This window comes from Hydra vulgaris, chromosome 02 (genome assembly GCF_038396675.1).
Source record: "Hydra vulgaris chromosome 02, alternate assembly HydraT2T_AEP".
In the NCBI taxonomy this organism is placed as follows: domain Eukaryota; kingdom Metazoa; phylum Cnidaria; class Hydrozoa; order Anthoathecata; family Hydridae; genus Hydra; species Hydra vulgaris.
The window spans coordinates 33,665,001-33,683,172 of record NC_088921.1 but is presented as its reverse complement, the minus strand read 5'-3'; the positions used below and the strand labels follow the sequence as shown (position 1 = coordinate 33,683,172).

The following is an 18,172-nucleotide window of genomic DNA, read 5'->3' as shown; positions in this document are numbered from 1 at the left end:
ACTAAAATATACTAGAGCTAGAGAACTTGAATAACAAAAAAAAAAAAAAAAAATTTATATAGATATATAGATTTATTTAAATCAATGATCATTAAAAAATACAAGTAATAGAATTTTATATACAGCATATAAATTACATAATATATAAATTTATAAATAAATTATATACATGATACAATGAATAAATAAAAAAACTTAATTAAATATAATTATTTTATTTAAAAAAGTCATAAAACAACTTAACATTAATATATCTTGTAAAATTATTCCCCAACTTGGTATGCATAATACAATATAAATCTGTGCAATATTTATAAATATAATGTAAAAGTTTTATCAAAATATAATTTTAAAATATTCAAAAAATTTTTTTTTTGTAATTTTAACCTAAATTAAATAAATTTAATAACCATTTTATTTTACTCCACAACTAATTCATAGCAACCAGCACAGTACGGGAAACCATTGTACTCATATATTTGTACATCTGCCGATGGCTTTTTCATGCAACGCTAAATAAAACATTCATATATATATATATATATATATATATATATATATATATATATATATATATATATATATAACCATATGTATTATTTTAAAAGAAAACACTAAATCAACCCCTTTTGAATTTTAACTCAGAAAAAGTACTCTACAATAATTCAAAAAACATTGTGTATATATATATCTACATGCATGCATATATATACATATATGCTTGCATGCATGTATATATATATATATATATATAAATATATATATAGATATATATATATATATATATATATATATACATGCATTTATAGTGTATAATATATTATTTTTTTAAGATTTAAAAAAAAGAAATCAAGATAAATGTAAAAATCTAAATGAATAACAACCTTGCAACAGAAACAATCAGGATGCCAATAACCGTCGAGGGCATTAATGTAACCTGAAGTGATGGGATTCGAACAACTTTTACACTTGGGAGCATTCTTCAATAAATAGCAATTCTTGCAAAATGGTGATCCTTCAATTTCAATAAAAGAGCCTCCAAGATCAATTTTGCATTCAAAACAGCGAAAGTGATTCATATGCCAAACACAACTTAAAGCCTTAATAAAAATCAAATATTCTTTAAAAATTATATTAAAAAACACAACTTAAAGCCTTAATAAAAATCAAATATTCTACTAAAATCATTATTTTTTAACTAGGATTTCACATTTTAAATATTTAAATTAAAAATTTTTATGCGTAGCACTAGTTGAGGTTTCAATAGTTACAAAATTTGATGAAATTATAGTATAATATTTGATGAAAGCCTTTGATGAAATGTATATTGAGCAAACTAAAATAAGTTTTCACCTCTAGTCATTGAATTAGCCAATGCACTTTGTGAAAGTAAATGAATGAAATCTTGAATGTTTCTATTACAAACTATATTTGTTCCTATGTACTTTGTTTTCTTATTTAAGGGCATATTTTCAGTGTCTATTTATTGGACCTGTATGTCCTTTAGAACATGCATTTTTATTTATTTTATTTATTTTTTATTTTTAACTTGTTCTAATAAATCTTTATTTATTTATTTAAGAATGTTGAATAATGCAACCTGCATGCTTTAATAATTAAGTCCTAATTAATACGTTACCTGATAAACTTGATAATCTGTAGATAATTAAAATCAGCACTCATGCGTCCGGAAAAATTAAAGTGGGACATGTAAAGCATAAAGATGCATATGATTATGTATAAATATGTTAACAGTTTAATAAATACTTCATCGAATAATTTTTTATTTTTTATCTGATAAATTTATATCTTCCAATAACCTGCATAGGAATACAGTGGGTTGTGTATTGGTATGGTAGACAATTTAGGCGAAAAGGTAAAAATAGAAGTATAAAAATTTGGAAAGAATGTGTTACAGATGAAATAAAACAGCTTCACTTAGGGAAAGAAGATGCTTAAGATTGTTTATATTGGAAAAACATCCAACTTATGTAAGAGCTAAATCTATGATGATGATCTTCTATAATAGATTAAAGATACAAAAAATAAATTATAATAGAATTTCCATAACAAAAAAAACCACGGTACTGAATAAATTTAAAGACTCTTTGTTAAAACTTTTTATGAAGAATCTACTAAACTAAACCTACTATCATAAAATAAAAATTTAATTAAAACTAAATTACAAATTAAAAAAAAAAAATCAAGTTCTGAAATTAAAAAAAATAAAAACAGATAAGTAATTACAATTATTGTATTAAATGTCGAATCATATGAGAAAAAAAAATGTCAACCAACAAAAGCATCAGTGCAATAGCCAATCTTCTTTATATAATTATATGATGACAGTCTCATCAACAAATCAAGAGACTAAGTATACTTTTTAAGATGTTGGCTTTTAAAATGTAATGATAAGTTCATATGTAACACTTTGAAATGCAGATTAGGAAACAAGGCGTTAATCTTTTCATAACAAAAATAATATAAGAATTAATGATTATTTTATTTTCTATCAGTGAAGGTGTAAACATAAACTTAGCGAAATAGCATATTTAACAAAACTATAAATTCTCTGAATAAAAATAGCTAAACTAATAGGGTTGATTCTAGAACTCTTCTCTTCATTGTCAAGCAGAATTACTATGTAAAGGAAGGATGGATAGGGTGGGGGAAGGGGGTGATTTTAAAAGAATGGGATTTACAAAATATGAAAATATCTAGGGCAAGATGAATTATATTTTTCATTCTAAAACCTCTGCTTGTTATTCAAACTTAAAAACTATTTTCTTTTGTTTTTTTTTCTTTATCTTTAATCTTTCTCTTGCTGTTCTAACAAATAAAATATTTTCCCATTATTTCCCATATTTTCATGGAGATTTTTGCCTTTTGCAAGTTTTCAAATGTGGCGCGCCTAAAAATGATTTTAAAGTTGCACAGATCAATATGCAACTTCTATTGGTAATACAACTTTTACAATTCAATTTTTACACTGTACAATTCACTAATGGTCAAATACTTTAACTTTTTTACATATTACCCATTCCAAGACCATCATAGCTACTACAGTCACAGAAGCTGCTCATTTATAAATGTTATTACAACTCTCATCAACCATTTAGCTTTGAAACACAAATCTTGACAAAAAAAACTGCTTCATCACTACAGCGTTTAAAATAATATAAATGCATATAGATTTTGTCATACAAATCAAAATAATTAGCAATAATAACAGGATCTGATTCAAAAGTATAAATTTTAATTTATATTAGTTGCAAATGCAAAAATAACTTTTAAAAGAAAAAATAAAGAATAAAACTTATTTTTACATATGTTATTGAAAAAGTAAACAAAATATAAAATAAAATACAAATTAAAAAAATAAAATAAAAATACAAAAAAAAAATGATAAAGATGATTTTGTAATATAATATAAATAATGTAATAACAAATATATGTTAAATGTATAAAAAATTAAATATAATAAAACTAAAAAAATTATATTATAGTCTCACCCTAAAGAACTGTTCATTAGGTTTTATGACTCCATTACAATGGGCACAAACTGAACCAAAAAATTTAGAGCGATCTTTGAGATTGACAGGAAGTATCTAAAATATTTAATTACTTTGAAAGTATTTAAATTAATCATTTATGTTTTTAAATTATTTTGCTTTTTTAAAGTTTTCTTTTAAATAATGACAAGGAATAAAATCTTCATCGATCAAAATATAGTTTCATTAATAAACACACTTTTGTAAGTAACAAATTTTTTGATTGTGCTGTCGGACTACTGACAGGCATTTTTTTAAAAATTTAAGTTGACCTTGGAGAAAACGAGTAGTCCCATGCCACTGGACACCATGAGGATACACCCTTGAATAGTAATGCTACAAATCTTATGTAAACACTCAAGGAACTGATATCATTTTATACAGAATTGTTTATTATAAAAGACAAAAGAAAAAAGTAAAAAAAAGACCAAAAAAAACAACAGTAAAATAAGAAAAAAAATAGACAACACAACAACAACAAAATTTTTAAAAAAAGACAAAATTTTTAAAATTAAAAACAAAGCAAAAAAAAAGGATAATAATGGTAGGTTAAGATCATTAAAAGCATAAGATTATAATTATAGTTAAAAAAAATGAATACAAGAACTAAATCACAGAAAAATGAACAACAAAATCCGCCAACAACTACACCATCAAATCTACAACAACAACAAATAATAAACTAATATTTCAGCTTCGAAAAAAAAAATACATTTATACAAAACAAAAAACGCTACAAATATTTCAAATGAAAGTTAGTAAAAGTATAAAAACTTCTTCCTTTATTTTTTTTTTGTCCTTATTTTCTTGTATACTTTGTTTTTATCTATTTTTTTAATAATCAAATAATAATCCAAACAGCTAGGTTTTAGTAAATTTAACTAATCTAAACAAACAAATATAATTTATTGTGTCCTAGAATGCAAGTCCATTTAATGGCTGTGAGGAAAACACCATTATAAATTAATAACCAATATTTTTTTTGAACTTAAAATTTCAAAATTAGTTTTCTGTTTGTTTACACAAAACCCATAGTTATATCACAAAAATCTAAAATCTAAAGATAAATATGCAAAAAAATCGTTTTTGCATGCTATGTTTTAGTTTAATGAATGGAACAAAAGAAACTTGGACAATAACATCAGTAAAAAACAACTAGTTACATTTGCTCACTTAAACTTTTAATGGTTATGGAATAAAATAACTATATTGTTTTTTAATTGTATGAACATGTTTTGCTTTTTTCTTCCTTTTTCCAAATCTTATTAAGAAGCAGTAGTGGTGTAGTGGTAGAGCGCTCGCCTCATAAGCAAGAAGTTCCAAGTTCGATCCCCAACAAGCGTCCTGGTAGTACCGCACTCAACTTGTTTCTCCGCACAACGGCCTTGTTCATCGAGGTTCATGTTTCGGAGTTAAAGAGTTGAGAGAGGGTTGCAACCACATAAGTAGCTTCCTTGACTGTAGTGGCCTTCTTAGCCTTGGGAAAAACCTAATATGAAAATAAATTAAGGACACAATAACTCGAGGTAACTTAGTAACTTTTTACCTCAACTACTTTACAACCAGAACTAAAACCATCGAGTTTGAAAGTACCAGGTTCTGTTTTATGATACTGGTCCAGTTTTGATGAGTCAACTTGTTCCCAAGTAACTGAAGTAAGAAGTGTCTGGAAATAAACACACATCACACAATTAGGTAATATTTTTTTCATAATATCAAACCTTATTTCTTTTATAATAAAATTTTTTTTAAAGATTTAAAAATAACTTTTACCTGACCACCTTGAGCAAAATTTCCAACTGAGTCAACTTTTAAAACAGCAAGACCAGAGTAGGATCCATCTTTTTTAAATGTAGCTTCTCCTCTATAGAAAAATGAATAGAAAAAAATCATGCATTTGTGTGAGTGTCTGTGTGTATGTATATGTATATGTATATGTATATATATATATATATATATATATATATATATATATATATATATATTATATATATATATATATATGTATATATGTATATATGAATATATGTATATATGTATATATATATATATGTATATATATATATATGTATATATGTATACACAACATATGATACAAAGGTCTTACCATAAAACATAGAAATGAGGTTGGCAATTTTTTTCCAACCTCAAACACTTTTTGATCGGTAGTTAGGTCGGCATCGCAAAATGCCAACCCTTATTCCAAGGGCTGTGTATATATATATATATATATATATATATATATATATATATATATATATATATATATACATATATATATATATATATATATACATATATATATATATATATATATATTATACATATATATATATATACATATATATATACATATATATATATATATATATATATATATATATATATATATATATATATATATATATATATATATATATATATATATATATATATATATATATATATATATATTAGCAGCGTGTAAAATAAAACACTTAAAGTTGTTTTCCAAATTTAACTTTATTTTTAGTAAACTCTTAAATAAAGTAAGCATTTAAATGTTTATAGAATTAAGGTTTAAGCAGTACAAGTGTTAGGATTTGAGCATATAAGGATAGAAAATTGACTTTATTATTGTAGTTAAGAATCAGTTTTTATATTGAAAGATTGTATTTTCTATAAAATGTTTTTCCTCATAAACAGGAAAATACTAAAATAATTAAAATTTAAAAGTAGAAAGTTTCGTGTTATTATAAAAATGTCAATATTAAATGTTTTTTTCTTTAGCACAAACAAACATTAAAACAACTTAAACTGAATTTTTAATACTAAAGACCATTGCAAATTACCAGCATTACACAAAACAACATTCTGTTAAAAGTAGTTTACTAAAAATATACTTTTAAATACAGTATTCTATTAATGTTTTACACTATTCAACTTAATGTTCCATTAATGTTTTACACCATTCAGACTTAGCTCCATCCGATTATTGGCTATTTGACTTTTATCAAGTCAAATAGCCAATAATCGGATAGAGCTAAATCTGGTGAGTATGGTGGGTGGCGAATTACTGTAATTCCAGCTTGGTTTAGACAATTTGTGACCGTTTGAGTCACATGGGGTCGAGCGTTATCATAGAGAAATTTGAATTTTTGAGTGCCTGTTTTAGGTCTTTACTTATTTATTTTGCATTTAAGAGGTTTCAAACAACTTTTTATATAATATTTGCTAGTAATGGTGTTTCCCTTTTCAACTAAACCCAAATGAACAACACCTGTTGTTTTGAAGAAGTTGTAGAACATGTTTTTTTGGCTTAAACCTGTCGCATCTAACTATAGTTCTTAGACTTTTACCTTCACCGACCCAATTAGCATTAGCTGACTTGTGTACAACTAGTCTCAAATAAAACCACAACTCATCCCCTGTAATAATATCACATAGACTCCATGGGCCGTTTCTGAAAAGGGCTAAATTTTCCTTACATGCCTGGACTCTATTCTTGCGATTTTGATTGGTTAACTCGTGGGGTATCCAACGTGATATTAATTTTCTTTTTATAAGTGACGTTGTGATCAGGGCTTCAATTATATCATGTATTGCATGCGGATGTTCTTCAATAATGGCTCGCACACATTCAATACTCTCACCTTCAAGACTTTCTCTACCATCTTTAAATAAAGTAGCCCACTTGGCAACTGTACTACTTTTTAGAGCTTGGTCACCATGAACTAAAACCAATTCATCGGTTATGGCTCGTGCTGAAACTCCAAGTAGAGCACCGGTTTTAATATATGCTCGATATTTAAATTTTTCCATTTTAAAATTTTTTCTTTAATATAATAAAATTTAAATAGCATTTTTAATAAACATTCAAAATATTTCAACAAGTACTTAAAATGTTCATAATTAAACACAGGTTAAAATGATATATAAATATTTAATTATTTCCTGTCTCATTGTATCTTTATAGATGAAGTTCTATGAACTTCTCTAACAAACTAAGTATATTTTATCAAGATATATTATAAGTCATATTATACATAAGTATATTAGAAGAACATCATTCTGTACTTTTATAAGTCACTTATATTGCGTGAACAGTATTTGCATTAGTGAATTTAATACATAAAAATATTTTAATTACCTATGTATACCTATTTGTATACGTGGTCCGCAGAACAATGGCGGAGCATCTTCTTTATTGTCTTCTGGTCGAAAAAGCTAAAAGATTTTATTTATGCTATATAAGTATAAAAGTTAAAAAATAAACATAAGTATAAATAAACATAGGTATGGAGATTTTTACCACAAAAAAATGAATAAAAAATACGGTTCACACACAAAGTATTAACAATAAAAATAAACAAAATTTTAAATATTCAACTGGGGTCGTCCATAAATTACATCACCCTCTAGGAGGGAGCGGGGCATAGGGGTTAGTGGTTTTGTGATGACTTGTATGGGACTTGCTACTAAAGAGTTACAATGTTGTGAAGAGGGGAGGTAGGGGCTAAAAACAGTCAAAAATAGCATGATGTAATTATAAATGGATGACCTCTTATCTAAACTAAAATGAACAAACAATTACATAAAATAAACAAACACCTTTTTACAAGAAGCAAGTTTTAAAATATTTGGATCCCATTTGTTATTGTTTAGATTTGCGTGAATTTTTAGTGAGCTATAAAAAAAAGTACAAATTAGAAAAACACCAAAAAAGTACTATTTTATATATTTAGAAGCCCTAATTATTTTTGAAAGATAAAGTTTCAAAAAACGTTTAAACTCTACTCTCATGTGCTTAACACAAGGGTGGGTGGGAATAATAGGAGGGTGGGAATTTTAGTTTAAATAAATGAGAGGATCTTAACAAAAGGATGGATGGGAATTTTTATATAACACAAGTAAAACAATTTAAAGCTTGTGCATTTGGCTTGCGCTCAAATGCACAAAAACAACATATCAATAATCTTGATTTTTTTAACAGCTGATTCATCATATTTTCAATAGGATTTAATATACTTCTATGAGTTTTATACTATGGTGAGAAATAAATGAAAACCTAATTTTTGACAAATTGAAAGTTATGAGATATATTTGGCCAACAATTATTAAAGCCTGATTACACTGAAAGTTTTTATTTATATATATATATATATATATATATATATATATATATATATATATATATATATATATATATATATATATATATATATATATATATATATATATCATAATTCCCTCCCTTTACTCTGACAGCTAATGTATGAACTGAAGCCCTCTCTTATCCTTGTTTTAGTATAATATTAGTGTTTTTTTTTTTTAATTAATGCATTATACAAAAAGATGCTCAATACTCTTAGAAAGATATTGACTAACTTACAAATTAATAATATCTTCAGTTTTTTCTGAAGCTAATAGATACTTTCCAATCTAAAAATAAAATAAAAAAAGGCTATTGTATATACAGTATCATTTCACTATTTTTTCAATTATAATCTATTTTTTTCAAGTTTAATTAAGTGTAAAGTAGGAAAATAATTTTTTTCCCATAGTTCTTTGATTCAATTTAAGAATATAAACTTGACTTTTTATATAAATTCCATTTAGTATATAAGACTTCTATAGGACAATCAATTCACTCTACATAATGCCTGTAAGTGTTGACAGTTATCTCTGCATGCAGTATGGAGCAAGCTAACAAAAATAAAAAAATCAGATAGTTTGACTTTTGAAAAGCAAAATGTCTCTAGAAAAATTTTAAATGTCAAATAAATAGATGAATCTTTATTAATGACAATAGTTTCAGCAGACAAGTAATTCTTTCACATGTTAAAAATAAGTTTTTGGAAACTCCAACTGTTTATTCAAGGAAGGCTAAAAAGACATAATGGAGTGTAGATCAAATCTTTATTGTCATTAATATGGTGTAAAAATTTTCAGTGGAGCATTTAAGTTAAGTTTATTGTATTTTTAACTTGTATGAAAAAATATTAAACACTCCTACTTTTATGTTGGTTAGACAACCACTAGTTCTGATTGACACCTGATATTAAAAGTGTTGTCTATGTTTTTACTAGTTTACTTTAATGTGATTAAAACTCCATCACTAAGTCACCTAAACATGATGAGCAATCAATCAAAGTATTGAAGGATATCATTTTTTAAGTAAAAATTCTTTAAACTAATGTCTGTAGTTAGTATAAAGAGCTATTATAGTGGTTATTAGTTAATAATGGTTATAGTGGTTATGAGTTAATATACAGTTAATATATAGTGGTTATGAGTTAATATGGTTAATAATGATTATAGTGGTTATGAGTTAATATATAGTGGTTATGAGTTAATATGGTTAATAATGGTTATATTGGTTATGAGTTAATATAAAACAAAAAACGAAATAAAAATAGTTTTTAAACTTACCTCTTCTTTTGCCACATATATATTGTAAAACTTGGTTTCATTTATTATTACGTCATGAATTACCTCAAGAAATCTAAAACACAATATTGAATTATTAATTTATTTTTAAAGTGTATGTTTTTAATACTTATTAAAAAGAACTGGTTTAGTTCCAGGTATGAATAAAAAATAAGGGGGTCTGAATTAAATGTGAGAGTACCTTGGATTTATTTTCACAGAAATATTTGATAATCATAATAGGATAACCATAACTGAAAAGTTAAAATTAGACCATAATTTTATTGTCTTTGGTGCTATAGATTAAGGACCAACAAATATTTGTTAAAATTTGAGTTGCAAAATTTTCTGAAAGGCAAAGTTGACTTTAACTTTAATTTTAGTGCCAAACTTGAAATATAAGTTTCGCTTTCAGATAAACTCAGTAACAATTGTGAAATTTCAGTTAAATTTATAAGTTATTAAATTTTAAAAGTTATTAAATAAAAATATAATTATTAAACATATTACATATTAGATATAGAGGTGTTTTAAAGAGTCAATAATCAAAAGGTCTTCTATAAAGAACCATATTTATTCATCACTTATTAAATCTTATTTATTGCTTTAGTTAAAAAAAAAAACATAACAATTTAAACCTAATATTATATTTGATTTTTTTCTAAAGTTTATAAAATTTACAATCAAATTTTTTCAATGAATGTTGCTGATGTACTTTTGTTAATGTTTTTTAAAGACATTAGCTGTAAGAATTGCATAACTTGATGAAAAAAAGTGAGTAGTCTATGTATTGCTTTTTTTTCTTCTTTTAACTAAAGATAGCTTAAAAAGTTCCAATAAAAAAAGAATCCTACAGTTAAAAGTTATTATAACACCGTATTATTTGTTGTGAATTTTTTAAACCACTTTGGATTTAAAAAGATATTGTTTTTTGAAAAAAAAATGCAATATCTATTTAAATCTGAAAACTTAATTAGTTTTAACAGTTTAAAAATATAACAGTTTTCAAATCATAATATGTCATAACCAACCTTGTTTGTTTTTTTGTAATCTATAAAAGAGGTTAAATGGAAGTTTATTAAGGAATTTATTCCATAAAAATGATGACTTTTAAAGACACTAAACCTCCCAATAACTTTATAAACATTCTTGTCAACTGCTTTTAAGATTTGTTTTGATATCAACTAGTAATTGATATCATACTTTCAGTGATATGTTGATGTTAATGTTTTCCTCAACGTAACTTTCAGGTAGTCCATGGAGTCCGTGAAAAGTTTAATTTAGTCAATATTAATGTTAACATCATGTTGAACAACATTAGATCTATCGATCTAGTGACATTGCAAAACAGCTTTCAGTTAACACAAGCAAAATGAATTGCCTTATTAAGATTTTAATGCATATTATTAGTGTAATATGCAATAACCTGTATCTGCGTTTTTTTTCCAGCCGATCAATATATATTCATGGTAATCCAGTGGTGCTACAGTTAAATCTTATCTAATGAATCTAGAACTTTCTAGCAATTAGTTCTATCTAATCCTCTACTATTACAGCCTATCTAAGCAAATAATTGTTTTTCTCAAAACTTAGTTGAAGCCTTATATGAAAATAATACCCTCAATGCTAATATAATCACATGCTCATATAGATGCAGCTGTAGTGGAGCTTTAAAATTCAATATCAAACTTTCAGACTCTCATCATGAAAGCATGGATTAATGGTATAAAAAAAATCTTTATATGTTTGTGTGGCTTACCTGCATCAACAAATTGTTGATACTGATGAGTTAAACTCCTAAAGATTTCCTAATGTGTCCTTTGCATCAATGTAGGGCTGGCACTACCATTAATGCAAATGAGGCAGTTGCCTAAGGCACTATACATTGTGGGTGCAAAATAAGGTCTTGATTATCAAAAGATAATTATTTCATATAACTAAAGGTATTATAAATATAATACCTTTAATTATATGACACAAACTATAGACAGGATAATATAAGTTAACTATTATATTTAATATAATTCTTTAAATTTTGAACATTTCTAATTTTAATCTTAATTAGAGATTCAAAGCATGATGCATTATTTAAATATGTTGTTCCCATGATGCATTATTTCTGATATGAACTGGGAACTGTTCATAAAAGATGATAACATAAATGAATCTATAAATTTTTCCTTAAAACGTTAGAAAAAGTATTAGACCGATATGTTCTCTACAAAGAATTAACAGAAAAAACAAATCAAACTTTAATTTAAACCCTGGATAACTTCTGCTATTCTTAAATATATTTCTAATAAAAACATACTTTACTAAAAATTTATGAAATCAAAAAATATGAATACCAAAAATCTATTGTTTATTAAGTTTAAAATATACAGAAATAAAATCAGCAACTTGTTAAGATATTCTGAAAAATTATACTATGCATCTTTTTCTAATAACAACATCAATAACATGAAAAAATACATGAAAAGGAATTAAGGAAATTATTAGCATCAAACCTTCTACTAATATTAAGTCTTTTAGTTTCAAAATCAATGAAAAAATTATTTCAGATCATACCAGTGTTGCTAATATATTAAACAACTATTTTGCAACTACTTAAAACAAACTATCTGAAAATATTGCTCCTTCTTAATGTGTTTTTAGCAACTTTCTTAAAATACTTAGTACTAATTCTTTTTTTTCATTGATCCTATGACTGAAAATGAGGTGACGAATCTCATAAAAAGTACTCTCAAAAGTAATAAAAGCATTGGTCCCAATAGTCTACCATCATTTCTTCTTAAGCTGGTATCTCACATTATATTCAAACCTCTATATAATATGATGAATTATTCTTTCAAAAATGGTATTTTTCCAGAAGCTTTTAAGGTAGCAAAAGTAATTTTTGTACACAAAATGGATTCTCTTCTAGACTACTTCAACTATCCACTTTTTTCTCTTCTTTCCAACAATAGTAAACTGTTTGAAAAAGCAATGTTCGGAAGACTAGAGTATTTTTTGGAGAAATATAAAGGTCTTTACAAAAACCAATATGGTTTTTGCAGTAATTGCTCAACAACTTATTTGTTAATAGAAATAACAGAAAAAGTTAGACAAGCCATTGATAATAAACAATTTATTTCAATTAATAGTATCAACTCAGAAGTAGCTAAATCTTTTAAGAGAATTCCACAAGGTTCAGTTTTAAGACCATTACTTATTCTTATTTTTGTCAATTATTTAAATGTTTCACATAAATTTTCTATTGCGTATCACTTTGCAGATGACACCAACATGCTCTTAATTAACAAATCACAAACTTCAAAAAAATATATATATCAGGATCTAGCATATATTGTTGAACTGCTCCATTCTAATAAATTATCCCTTAACTTTAAAAAAAGACAGAATTATATCTAAATCTGTTCAAACAAAAATAAATAAGCAAATAAATTTCAGATTAAATGGACAGAAAATAAATCCAGTAAACTCTATTAAATATCTTGGACTCAAAATAGACTAACTTATCTTTTGCATTGCATCTTCAAGACTTAGCATTTAAATTAAACAGTTTGAACAACATGTTAGCTAAAATCCATCATTATGTTTTCTTAATATAAACTTTGCTATTTTTAACTTTGCTTAATATAAATCATGCTATTTTTCATTCTCATCACAGATATGCTTGTCAAGTTTGGGGATAATCTAAGCAACTTGCAGAACTAACTTATCTCCAAAGCTCTAAAGAAAATTTATTTCCGACATACTAATTCAACTGTAGCATAGTCTATTTTTTATCTAAAGTCCTAAAATTGTGTGACTTTATTCAGCCATCAAATTGCCTATTTGTTTGGAACCAAAATCACAATCGCCTTCCTCTTACATTTATCAACTTTTTTTAATTATAGGGAAAATCGTAACTACATTCTACAATCTGCTTGCAACTTTAAGTTATTTGTACCTAAATATCGAATTGTTCATTATGGTAATGAACCCATTCAACATAAAAGCATACAAACACGGAATAATCTCCCTACCTAACTATAATCTCTTGAATCATTCTCAAAATTTAAAACTGCTCTCTTTAAGTATTTTTTAGAAAAATTATGTTTATAAATAACTAACAGGTTTTATCATGCATTAGATAGATGCGGAGAGGTTAAGGCTATCGCTCTCAACATTTCTAAAGTCTTTGATAAAGTTTGGCATGCTGGTCTTCTCCATAAGCTCTCTTCTTATATTTATGAACAGTAATGTACTCGATGAGTCATCTACCCTTCATCTTATAGTATTAACTCCTACTTCTGATCTTACTTGAAAACAATATATAAAATCCATTGCAAAATTAGCATCTGCTAAGGTTGCATCTCTTTATTGTGCTTGCCACTTTCTTACTCCGGATTCTATTCTTTATCTCATAAATCTCAAATCCGTTCTTGTATAGAATACTGTTACCATATCTGAATCGGATCTTTGAATGGTGCCCATTCTCTTTTAGACAAGGTGCAAAAACACATTGTAAACATAGTTGGACCTAAAACCAACCTTCCACCATTATCATGTTATAAAGTTGTTTCTTTTTTTCTTTTACTTTAAATACTATAATGGGTGCTGCTCTAAAGAGCTAGCATCTCTTGTGCCATCTACTAAAATTCATTTTTGTGTTACTTGTCACTCAATTAAATCTAATTCTTTTACTGTGACCGTTCCTAAGTGCCCTAAAATTTCTTATTTGTCTAATTTTTTTCCTTGAACATCAGTTCTTTGGAATTTGCTCCTTTCTTCTTGTTTTCCTGATTTATAAAATTTGCAATCTTTTAAGCCGTCTGTTAATCGTTATCTTGTTTTATAAACTTCAACTTTTCTCTTCAAGTAACTTTCAACTCTAATAGTGCTTGGTTTGCGGCCTTGTTGGAAGTGAAGGCTTTTAATGTATTTTTATCCACTAAAACACAATAGAAGCCTTTAATATACATTTTAAATATTAGATTTACATTTATACATACAAAAGTAAATACATTATCATTATAACTGTAAACTTACTTCTTTAAAAGAACTTTCTCTCTGTGTATCAATGATACACAGAGAGAACTGATATAATCTTTTTAAAGAGCACTGATTTATGACTGCTTAGAAAAATTAAGTTGATTGGAGATTAAAAATCATCTCTTTTATTATGACTAATTTAAATGTTTTTTTTTTGTTGATTTTACATTATTTAACATTTTGAAAATTAATGACCTAAATAATGCAATCAATAAAGGGTAGCTTGATAAATATAATTATAGCTGACAGGCAGTCTCAACATTTACAATGTTCATTTTTTATCAATAATTCATTGCCCTAACTTCTTTTATTCTTATTAAATTATGAATATCACTGTGAACCAAAGAGACCGCCAGGTTTTGTTTCGTGGCACTCATATAAAACCTTTTGCACATATTAGTATTTCGTCCTCTAGGTTTCAAAAAGTAAGTTTTTAAAATCTGGACAAAGTGCTAAAGGTCAAAAACGGGGCAAAAGGGTAAGCCTGAGGGGGTCTTCAGCTCATTTATAAAATTAAGTCTTTTTTTTTAATATTATTAAATTTTTGTTTGCAGTTAATCTGTTACATCAAATTGTTTTAATTTTTTTATAGGGAAATTGTACTCTGAAAAAAATAAGCATGTTTTTATTTAATTTCATACATAATTAACATCTACAACAGCATAGTTATAAATATCTGTAACAGTATTTCATATCAATACATGTATACACCTATGATTAATATATGAATTTATATGCATCTATTTAGATACTTAAATAAATGTACACACAGACATGAATATACATATACTCCTATGTATGCATAAATATATATATATATTTGCATATTTATATGTTTATATATCATTTACATGTACATATGTGTACACACACACTTTTATCTGTGGATTGATAAAAGAAGTGAAAATCAAAAAATCTCTTCTACTAAAATCTCTTCTATATCTTTTACTAAGCCACATATATATAAGTATATATGTAGATACATCTACATTTTTTGATGCACCTAATATGTTAATAAATGTGCATACATGATATGTTTAGATATAAAATATACATTATGTATTTGTTATTTATAAACATCATGTATGCATATATATATATATATATATATATATATATATATATATATATATATATATATATATATATATATATATATATATATATATATATATATATATATATATATATATATATATATATATATATCATGATGTTTATAAATAACAGACAAAAAGAGCATCCAGATCTATATATATATATACATCATGTATATATAGATCTGGATGCTCTTATTGTTTCTTAAATCTAGTCCATGTTGGTTTAAACTTTGCATGAATACTTTCCCCACATTGTTCATCAACATTTCCTAATCTTTGGTTATGGTATTCCACATATGGCTCTACATGACACAGTAGAATGTGAACTTTCCATGTTGTATTAATTTTTTTATTCAAATTTAATGCAACCACTTGTGCAGAAAGAAGTCCCTGAATCTAATGTGGATATTCCCTCACACCATAAACAAGTTATTTTCCCAGAATGCCTAGATAACGCATTTTCACATTTTAGGTCAAAAGCAACATAAAAACTGACACATTGCAAATTTAACTTTTCTATTTGCCTCAAATTATAATTAGATTCAGGAATATCTTCAACAATAATAGCTAGAAATTGTGATCATTGTACACCACTATTCAAAAATTCATCTGAATCATTATTATTCTTATAACAATCAAATTTACTGATAATCGCTTTAAAAAATGAACCACCACCATCCAATGAAGTTCTTATAAAGGCTGAAGTTGGGTCTAAACCATGTAATTTTAACAAGTCTAGCACAAAATCTGATGTATTTTGAACATATACAAGATCTCTTAAAACTACATGGCCTATACTGTCAACAAATGCACACTTCTGTACATAGTAGTAATTAGAAATATAATCTACTAATTCAGAAAGACAACCAAAAATATGAGGCTCTATGGATAGTTTACTCCCTAAACCTTTGCGTAGAGAAGCAACCATCTCTTTTGTTTTTCTATTTGAAAGCTCTAGCACAACCTGTAATTGCTTAATTTAAAAAACTGCTGGATAGAACTTCTTTTTGCTTTATTTTTTGGTGTGCCAATTGTGACTTTAAGAGGATTTCCTCCTGTAGATAAACAAAAAGTAGATCCATCAATCAAATTTTCTGAAGCTATTTTACTTTTTATGATTCCAGAAGCAACCTAAATATAATTTGTACTACAATATAACTTTTGTAGTTAATATTTATGTACTATCACCAAAAACTTTTTTTTTACCTGCTCAGCTTGAAGAGAATCTAGTAGGAATGACAATGAAATAATATTAGTCACTGCACTGGTGGGTTTACAGTTACGAGGATAACCAGGTGCACGATACGTATAGCAAAAAGAACATAAGCTTGATTCAGATTTAGGTAAATTAATTGTCTATACCTTGGCTACTTTAGCTCCCCATTAACCACAAGGCGAATCTCTTTTTTTAAGTCTATAAAGATTTCTTCTGCACCCAGAACAAACAACTGATGGATACCATTCATTGTTTATCGAATATCCTGGAAAAATAAACAGCTGAATTTGTTCCTCTAAGTTTTTATTCATATTTTTTAATGATTTAGATTTTTCGCCATACTTTTCCCAGCAACAACAACAAGTAGAATTCATAGTTATTAAAAAAAAACAAAAAACTAATAGCAATTAGATTACGTGATTGAACCTTCTGAAATTTGAAACTATTTACCTATATTACCGAACTGAACTATTTTCTCATCTAAAAAATATATTAGTTTAGTTGAAATAGGGGGTAAATTAGATAAAATTTTATTTATTAACTGCATTAGTTAAAATAAAAATTAAAACATTAAATTTATTTTTATTAAATTTTTTATTATATAATTATTAAATATATATAAATTTGGATGCATTATATTAAAAAATAAATGTAATGAAATAAATTATAAAACCTCCTTTATGAAAATTTTTTTTAGCGGTTTCCCGTGATGAAAAAATTTTTTAAGTTTGAGATTCAACAAAAAATTAAAAAATCTTATTACAATTTTAGAATATAGTTATATCTAAAATTGTATCATAGAAACACATTTTGATTCCAGAAATAAATTTTTTTGAAACAATATGGATAATACTATTAGA

At 25.8% G+C, this 18,172-nt stretch overlaps 1 protein-coding gene across 1 annotated transcript in view; it reads right to left on the bottom strand.

Annotated features, from left to right (window-relative positions):
- Window positions 1–53: 53 nt before the first annotated feature.
- Window positions 54–18,172, bottom strand: part of LOC100209364 (uncharacterized) — a 25,581-nt gene continuing 7,462 nt past the window's right edge. Inside the window, exons 4-13 of the mRNA XM_065790665.1 lie at window positions 9,963–10,035; window positions 8,923–8,972; window positions 8,142–8,217; window positions 7,681–7,757; window positions 5,325–5,415; window positions 5,098–5,217; window positions 3,513–3,608; window positions 885–1,100; window positions 411–512; window positions 54–300 (exon numbers count right to left, since the gene is read on the bottom strand). Coding sequence (XP_065646737.1) covers window positions 420–512; window positions 885–1,100; window positions 3,513–3,608; window positions 5,098–5,217; window positions 5,325–5,415; window positions 7,681–7,757; window positions 8,142–8,217; window positions 8,923–8,972; window positions 9,963–10,035 — 892 coding nt within the window. The 3' untranslated portion in view covers window positions 54–300; window positions 411–419. The remainder of the gene's footprint in view (window positions 301–410; window positions 513–884; window positions 1,101–3,512; window positions 3,609–5,097; window positions 5,218–5,324; window positions 5,416–7,680; window positions 7,758–8,141; window positions 8,218–8,922; window positions 8,973–9,962; window positions 10,036–18,172) is intronic.